The sequence below is a fragment of the Hyposmocoma kahamanoa genome, unplaced genomic scaffold (genome assembly GCF_003589595.1).
Source record: "Hyposmocoma kahamanoa isolate Upper Pololo Valley unplaced genomic scaffold, ASM358959v1 65, whole genome shotgun sequence".
NCBI classification, from domain to species: Eukaryota; Metazoa; Arthropoda; class Insecta; order Lepidoptera; family Cosmopterigidae; genus Hyposmocoma; species Hyposmocoma kahamanoa.
In genome coordinates, this window is record NW_020653853.1 from 13,224,859 (window position 1) to 13,234,087 (window position 9,229).

The 9,229-nt window shown below is 35.4% G+C and overlaps 2 protein-coding genes across 3 annotated transcripts; one reads left to right on the top strand and one right to left on the bottom strand.

The window, feature by feature from the left end:
* The first annotated feature begins 3,390 nt into the window (after window positions 1-3,390).
* On the top strand, window positions 3,391-6,294 carry LOC113231305. Its single transcript, XM_026465568.1, has 4 exons — window positions 3,391-3,611; window positions 4,539-4,679; window positions 5,282-5,408; window positions 5,758-6,294. Exons 1-4 carry the CDS (start codon window positions 3,482-3,484, stop codon window positions 5,867-5,869), a joined length of 510 nt encoding a protein of 169 aa, XP_026321353.1. The 5' UTR covers window positions 3,391-3,481; the 3' UTR covers window positions 5,870-6,294.
* A 46-nt stretch (window positions 6,295-6,340) lies between these two features.
* On the bottom strand, window positions 6,341-8,915 carry LOC113231306 (iron-sulfur assembly protein IscA-like 2, mitochondrial). Of its 2 annotated transcripts, XM_026465571.1 has the most exons (3): window positions 8,420-8,915; window positions 6,732-6,926; window positions 6,341-6,479 (listed from the first exon to the last, which is right to left on the bottom strand). In XM_026465571.1, exons 1-2 carry the CDS (start codon window positions 8,671-8,673, stop codon window positions 6,749-6,751), a joined length of 432 nt encoding a protein of 143 aa, XP_026321356.1. In that variant the 5' UTR covers window positions 8,674-8,915; the 3' UTR covers window positions 6,341-6,479; window positions 6,732-6,748. The 2 variants fall into 2 exon arrangements, with proteins under 2 accessions (XP_026321356.1, XP_026321355.1); XM_026465570.1 differs by lacking the exon at window positions 6,341-6,479 and having other exon boundaries at window positions 6,568-6,926.
* Window positions 8,916-9,229: the final 314 nt, after the last annotated feature.

Below are 9,229 nucleotides of genomic sequence, written 5' to 3' on the forward strand. Positions count from 1 at the left end.
ACAAACAGCATCCTTTAGGTTTGTATTGATCGAAAGCAAGATATACATAGGTACCTATCGATTTATTACGTCTTTAGTTTGCTTTTAATAGAGATAGAGAGGACATTAGGTTACCTACTCTGCGCTGGCATTGGACAGATAAAGGGCTTTCTTAGAAGAATTTTGTAATCTTTACTTTCTATGTTTGCTAATTAAAAAACCTAAACCTTCGCCGTCAATGCTAATTAATACTAAGCTGCACATGATTTCAAGATTCAATGGTTTAGTTTGGTTATCGTTAGGAATCCAACTCAGACCTCCTTCATCTGCTGTCTCCCAGTTAGGCTATCACTGTTTATGTCTTTTTAAAATTCATATTATTTATAGAAAGTAAATAGATTAGGACAGTAGGTAAAGGCCGACTTGCGTGACCGACCACTCCATCATGTGATAGAGTCATAAATGAATAGGTAACTAACACAGACATATATCTGCGGTAACTAACCTACCCAAAAAACTTGTCATTTGTTTTACGGAAAATCAACACATTACCATTAGCCCATTATCTACACGTCCTATTGCCGGGCACGTGTTTTCTGCAAAGTGAGGATTTCGATTTAGGCAATGGCGTGTCAAGCTGGCTCATTGGGAACTCTACACGTTTTCAAATGACGAACCTTCTTCGACATGCGAGAGATAATGCTATATTTTATTACTATAAAGATATATAGACGTATACCTATTGTAAACAACAAGGAAAATTTATCTGTGACCACCATGCCTTCACATTCAGTGCTTTAACATAATAAGCTGTCCAGTTTAAGGAAATATAAGGACTGCCGTTGATAGTAATAGATAGATAGATAGATAAAGATAGAAAAATATAACAAACTCTGGTAAAGCCTGATAAATTAGGTTTTGCTCTTGGCATCGGGGCGTCAAATACAATAAAAAACGCTAACGCTACACTTTAAATAACTTTTTGTAATATTTAATATAAGTAGGTGCTTCTAATTCTACTGATGTTATTCTTATTGACTTTTGTAACTTAATCGAGTTCTACGGTTTTCGTGATTTCTGCACACTGAAAATGAACTTAACAAATATTTTGTTGGATCTAAATCGCGAATAGATATTTGTTTTTCAAACAAATCAACGTGTCGGGCGTGCGAAAAAACAAAAATACCGAGATAACCAAGGCATCTGAGACCAAGAGTCAAGAATACCGAGGCGTCTTCAAATCAGGCGCTTGTACATAGGGCGCACCATAAATTTCCGGAACTGGCCACTTACATAAACAATATTTAAAAATAATTACAACATTTGAAAATGGAACTCTTTGGCTGTAGTATACAGTTTCTTTCATCTGACTATCACTTGTTTTTACATTGTGGCATCATTTTAGAAATTGGTTGTCTGCATCACAATGGATTTAACTCGTGAAAATTTTCGTAGTATGATTTTCTACGACTTTAAGTGTAGTTTTAACAGCTCAGTGGAGTTTCGCTCGGCTTCAAATTGCTTTTGCCGATAAAGCACCATGCAAGACAACTATTTATAGCTGGTTTGCAGAATTCAAACGCAGCCGTGTGAATATCAAGGGACGAATTTCGTGATAGTCGCCCGACCACTGCTGTGAACAATAAAAACATCGATGCTGTGCGCCGTATGATCAAAACAGACAGGCATGTGACATACCAAGAGATTCGGGCATCTTTAGGCATAGGCATGAATCAAACACAATCAATAATACACAAACATTTGGGTGTGGAAAAGCTATGCTCTGGTGGATCCCACACAATTTGACAGAGGCTCAAAAAACGGATCGCGTCACTCGGTGCAATGCCATGCTTACCAGATTCAACGAAGGGGCCTCAAATTTGGTGTGGGACATAGTAACAGGTGACGAAACATGGATTTATAGTTACGATCCCAAAACAAAGCAGCAATCGAGCGTATGGGTCTTTCGAGATGAGCCGACACCAACCAAAGTGGCGCGCATGCAAAGTGCCTCTAAATGGATGATTGCTTCTTTTTTTAATAAAACTGGACACGTGGCTACTGTTGCTTTGGAGAATCATTGTACTGTAACTAGTGATTGGTACACGACCATTTGTTACCCGGAAGTTATTGATAAATAGCCGTAAAAATAATCGTGAACGCCGTATCATCTTGCACCATGATAATGCCAGTTCTCACACGGCCAGACAGACAAATGAATTTTTGAAAGTGAACAACGTTGACCTGACACCTTGTGACTTTTATTTATTTCCAAAAATTAAGAACCAGTTACGCGGTCAACGATTTTCATCACCTGAAGAGGCTGTCGAATAGTGTAAAAAATTTCAAAGATTGTCACGGAGATGTTTTCGAAATTGGTTCATTCGTATGAAAAAGTGCATTAAAGCTAACGGAGAATATTTTGAAAAACAATAAATGCATTTCTGACCATTTATAGTATTTTTTTCTTATTCATTTCGGAAAGTTATAGTGCGCCCCACGTAGAAGCGCGGCAGTAGCGAGTCTGTGGCGCCGCAGCCGCGCTACTATAATGTTCATAGAATTTTTAAAAGCTCAGCTGCAGCGCTACAAACACACCACTTTTGCACACAAGATATTAGTATGAAAATTAGTAATGACGCGTCTGTGCCACTGCAGCGCTTCTAGAAGCGTCTAATTTGAAGTAAATACATAAATTTACATAACAGCCTATTTTAAAAATACTACTTACTCGTCAGGAAGACGATATAAAAAATCTGAAACGTAGGTATCTATACCTGCGTACAAAGCCGACGAATCTTATGCCGCTATCTCAAATGTAGTCACGTGCTCATTTTAATAAGTAGAGCGCTCGATATTTAAAATAAAACTACATAACAACACATGCTGAATACAGCTGTGAAAAACTAAAACTATCAGCGGTTTGAGCTACTAATCTTGCAAGCCGCTATGTAGAAATTGTTTTAAAACGTTGATGGCTCTTGAACGACTTTGATACGACTTGACAGTGATTAGAAGTTGGGAGAAATCACACTTACTTAAAAATACAGCAAAATGGCGACGACGGTAAACAGCCATCTTATTATTTTACGTACTGGGCACATGAGCATATGTAAATAACATAGTGTGCAGTTACATAATGCGAAACCTATGTTGATCTCACAAGCTATCTAATTAGCAAGCTGGCCAATTTACGTGTCTAAACGAACATAGGAACTTGCATTAATCTAAATGGTTAACTATTTAAACAACGAAATGTTGGTCGAGTAATTTTTGTTACTATCGACATGAGTATTCTTCGAAGCAACGTTATCTTGACGTGTGTATAAAGCCATTACGTCTGAGACACTGATAAAACGTTGGGTTGCTCCAGGGGTCAACTTCTCGATTCGCAGCCATTTTGAACAGTGGCATCTCGTTTGCGTTTCGTCACACTCGTGTTCCCTGCGTTCAAGCGATCCTTTGCTTGTAATTCATCCTGCTTTCCTTACCAAAAGATTTCATGGTGCGTCTGCGCACATTCCAAGTACGCAGTGCTAAAGGCCTCTTCCGAGGTCTGGTCCAGAGAGGCCTCAACATTGAAGCGCTCAACAACCTGACATTAGGGAGTATTTTCTTCAATCTGTGTGAAGGTAAGTTTGACTGGGTTTCTAGTATTAAATACGCATTTTTGTTTTTTGCACCTAATTGGGCATTAAATTATAGTCATCTCTCTATGTATAACTTCTTGGTATTTAATCTATAGTCAATTTGAGTGATTTTTATATATAGAGTAATGCGTTATAAATCTAGGTAATGGAAATTCCCCAAATCTTTTCTTAAAAGCCTCGTTATTCGTTTAGTATGCGCAGAACTCTCCCAACACTTAATCAAGGTATACGAATACTTAGGTTTCTATGTTTATGTATCTATTTAGTTTGTTGTCTATGGCTTGTGTAGCATATCTCTTAACACAAGTACCCTCTTAAATCATTCTGTACCTCCCCTGCCCATTACTTATCTTGAATTACTATTACAAGTACCTGTACCCTTAAACTGAATGTCGAATTTCCATATTTGTACATCTTTAACCTTACGATGAGGGTAAGACTTGACTTATTTTTAACCGACTTCAAAAAAGGAAGAGGTTCTCAATTCTAATGTTTTTTTTTGTATGTATGTTATCCGATAACCTGTGAACCGATTTTGATTCTTTTTTCTTGGAAAGAGGTTACCTCAGTATTGGGTCCATTTAAAGAACATATCCACCTCTAAGAGTGAGAGAAGACTGACTCAGACTAGGGGATGAATCCTGTTTCGCGCACTTTCCGGTAACCGTTTTCAATTAAACTTGGCAATTAGATGTAATTGAGGTCGGTTTTTTTTTACTACTCTGTACTGAGATTATTATCCTGAATCTAAACATAAACAGGGAATCACAATTACATTGCACGTAATTTTTTAAAAAGCTCAGTATGCCATGTAGTGCACAGCATGGGGTTATAACATGTCAAGATGCACTACAATTTACTTCAGTTGAACTAACTACATAATATCCCGCACTTTTTTACTTTCGTCAGCTTGCCAAGTGCAGACGATGGCTTCTATTCCACCATCAGCATTTTCTGCGGGTCGTATCCGTGAAACTCAGCGCGACATGAAGGTGTCCAATCCGAGCAAGGGCAGCCGCAATGACTCGGGAAAATTTTTCAACACTTCTAGTAAGTTCTGCGGTTTTGTGCGCACGAAACTCTTTAGTAAACAAATCTTGGCTAGAGATAGCAATGACAAGCGTTAACTATAACAATGCAACCAGAAGTAAATTATAGCAACATATTTATAATAACATATAGTTATAGTTCTCTTAGCATCAAAACTGCAAAATAGCAGTTTGAAGGCAATTGGAAAGCAATTTGGATACAGTCAAGAGCATTTGCCGCTGTTTGGTGATGCGATGTAATACAGCTCGTTTGACTTACGCATCAGTTAGGCTCGCCTCAAATTGCTGCATCTAGGCGGGGCGCGGCGGTGCGACGCTGCGGTGCATTAAAACGAACAATGTAGATTAAGTCACCTGGCTGCTTAGTTGTTCAATGTCCAGCTTTTTAGTTTTCAAAAGGCAAAACCAAAGGGCAAAGTAAAAAAAGTGGGTAAGCACCTGCCCTTAAAAATGACGTAATTACGCTTCCTTCGTACTACTTCGCTTATTCCTAACAACTTGAATCTGTCAGGTATACCGAAACAATTAGGAATTTCTAATAATTCATAACATTGTTAAGTATACATTATAATTATATTTATAATAAACTTTCTTTTAATGCAGTGATCGAGTCTCCGCTGAAGTATAACAGCAAATTGATGAACAGCATCTGGGGATTCTACAATCGCTACTCGCCGCATAACGTTAAGAAAATCAATGATGCATTCACTTTCAATGTGGAATTGGAGCAGTAAGCATTTGTAACTGCAAATTACTTAAACAAGGAAACGTATGAAACATAGTTGGCGAAAATGTGTTACCGAAATTAGTGCTAATCATTGTTATTTGTAGACTGATTCCAATGTCCGGTTTTTTACTTTCTTTCTCTGTTACAATATTATTACGAACTAGTGATGTCTAGTGAAATTCTTATTGGAGCCATGAGTTAGATAAACACGGAGAAAATAAATTATTTTAGACAATAATTGGAAATCATATAAGAATTAACATATATACGTATACATCGATAATATACCGGTTATTATACGAATTTGAGCATTTTTTAAATGTAAAATTATAAAGCTAACATTTAATTTCAGATCTGCTACCAATTCCACTACAACTACAGACAAGAAGGATACTGGGACTAAACTGCCAACATCCAAATTCGATAATATGTGGGCAGCCCTTAATCTGCCACAGCTTCATTAGAATGTATTTGTATTCTAAGACAATCTGCTAGGTAGAGGAACGTGAGAATGTCCCATGGCCAATAACGCCCTTGTACACCGAATTACAACCCGGTGGATCATCTGTTTGCAAAAGAAACAAAGTAACCAAAAGTTAAGAAAAATAATCATATTATACTTTAGCCTGAAGTGACATTAAAATTTTAAAATGTTGTTTTTTTTAAATGTGCGTCATAATAATATTACTGAGTGCCTTAAAGAATTGATATTCTTGTTTTAAAATTAATCACAAAAAAATCTAAACTTTTCATCTTTGAACACATTTGTTTATTTCTCCAAGAAATGTGAAAATGATCCATGGTGTGTTTTAATAAATAAGTATGTGAAAGGTTATACCTAGTAGATATTTTTGGTAATTTTTATTTGCTAAATTTGTATACAATCTTCGAACATAAAAACAATTTAATTATACTTTACCTAGTTACACAAAAACTTTAAAGTTTACAATATTACAACAAATAATTGTACAGTCAGGAGCTCGACACGACACTCTGTACTCTGGAGCGTTCTTATCATAAGCGGCATAGAGTTGAATTTAAATCTTAAATGTCAAGCTTGACGTGCTCTTGACCCTGTACAAAGGGATTAAATTAGGTATATTGGATTAAAATAAATTAGATATAATAATTTAATAAAAATAATTTTTGCTTATGGTTTGAGAAGTGTTTTATTTAAACATGTATTTAATTTGTTTTATTTATGTATTAATAAATAACAAAGCAAAACATAAATATCTATCACAGAAAATTACTATTTATGCTAATATTTTACAAACAGGAACAATATACAAAAGTAAATATACATTTGGACTAGATACTACTTACAATTCAAACCCCCTTGACTAATCTATTTTAATTGAAAAACTGGCTCCACATGAGCATCCAAGATCTGCATTTGGGTTCTGTACAACTCTGAAGGCGGATCTTATTAGTTCTGTGTGGAAATCTATTGTAGATCCTTTAATTAATTCTAATGATGTTTCATCTATGACCACTTTTACACCATCTTTTTCAAATATCCTGAAAAATATAGATAGTAAATAAACTACTACAGAATTGCAACACTTGAAAGTGACAAAATAATAGGAAAAAACAAGTGTTGAGAATTAAAAGTAACAACATACCGTGCACCTTAGAATAATAACGCATATAATGATAGTTTCATATCAAACGAAGTGCTTTCACAAGTGAGGCAAAAATCAAATTCATGTAGGCGTAAGCAACTTGTATTTATGCTCGTCGGCACGCACACAAATATACAAATAATGATGCCATGGAAACATTTCCCTCAAAAGTGGAGACATTGTATCTTGCTTAACTCATCATTAATTAATAAATACTACACAATTTTTATTTAATTCATATATGAACAAAAACCTAAAAGCGAGTTTAGGTGCGACTATCGAATTTGACTTTAGTTCATGAAAATTTGGACATATAAATAGCCCACACAACACATCCAAACCAAAAGAGATGAGATCAATTTGAAATTTAAAGGCTCCACTGGCTGATTGGAAGAAATTCGAAACTGGCTATTGACAACAAACTGCTAATTTATAAAACATTTCTAAAGCCAATTTGGCATACAACTCTGGGGAGCTACTAGTTATTCAAAGCGTGCAGAACAATATACTCTGTCAAATATCAAATGTACCATAAAAACAGTGGAGATCCACTAATTTCTTGACATGCCCAATGTTAAAGAAGAAATACCCTCCTATTGTGATATATACAGAACCCAGTTACAACATCACCCAAATCAACTAGCCAAGCAGCTCACCATGCCTGAAAGTATACAATGACTAAAAAAGAAAGCATGACATTCTTGACCATGATGGTCACTAAAATAGCTGACTAAACAATCTGTACGGTTGAGCTACACTGGGAGTAGCACCCTTTCCAATGTGATACCACAACCCATCTGTTTATAGGCTGATTGCCGGAAAAAATAACAGTAAAAAAAATTCCAGTGAAACAAAAGTGTTTTTTATTTGTTTTCTCTTTTCCATAAAATTAGAGTAAAGCTTCCTTCTGACTAGGTCTATCTCCAAATATTGTATCAATATCCAACTCGACATTAGCTATTCTAAATTTGGACCAATAAATAACTGTGTGGACTTGCATGAACTTACTTTCACCCATAAGATGCGAATACACATTTTTAAATGTTAGATACCAAAGTATACTACTGTGCAATCCGAGGAACAAAGAAAGGCTTGTGTTAAGAATACAATCCAGCTGGTGTCTGGGTCTATATATATATAAATATAAAAAAGATATATATATAAAAAGAAAATCTCTATCATGTCACCATATTGTTAAGTCTCAGTAACCACAAATAAGTAGTCTTTCAAGATAACATTACATTACAGTAGATTAAATTTATTAGCCATTAATTCCGTACAAGTGCAGGTAAAATACACCTAAAGATTTAAATTCCAATTCATTTTTATTATGAGAAAAATTTTAAGTATAAATTAAAAAAAAAATTAAAGCAAAAATAACATACTAACCTATCATCGTCTGATAATTTTTCGTCTACATCAAATTTGTACTGAAAACCAGAACATCCTCCGCTTTCCACACATAGCCGTAAGAAAGTATTACTGTTCGCACAAAGTTGTTTCAATCTTTGCACACAACTATCGCTAAGAACGATACCATCGTGAGACGACGATGTCTCAGGTTTTTGCGTCGCATAAAATTGTTTCCTCCTTACACAATAGTTTGTCCCAATCTTGAGTAATCGTCTTGATTTGTGAAACATTTCAAACTATAGTAAATAGCCAGAGATTTTAAAAAGGAGTAGAATAAAAAATCAACAATAGATTGCGAAAACAAATCCTTTCACAGATAACTGTAGACAAGTAGAAAAGAAAATCCTTTTCGATTACTTTTTTTTCTTCTTCTTTCCATAAAGGAAAAGGCAAAGGTTTTACACCATACAGCCAAGTCTTGGTACATTATTCTTTTTTGGTACATGAAGTTGAATTATGTTTCTGTAAATATGGCCGCAAAGAGGATAGGCAATTTGAGCGGCGGGCGTGATTGGATTGACTCGGGATTCCTTAGAACGGGCCGATACGGGTATTTTAGTTCGGGATTCGTATAATTTCGCGTTTTAATCTTCGATTAAGGCACAATAGCACTATCCTATTCCACTTTAAACTAGATTTCACAAAATAATTGAAAGTCAAAATAAAAACGACACTATCGAGTTCTTAGGTTTTCGCGATTGTTACACATAGGAAATGCAACTATTTTTCCGGATTTAAATCGCGTAATCGATTTACGCGTAAAATCAAATATACGCGATTTAAATC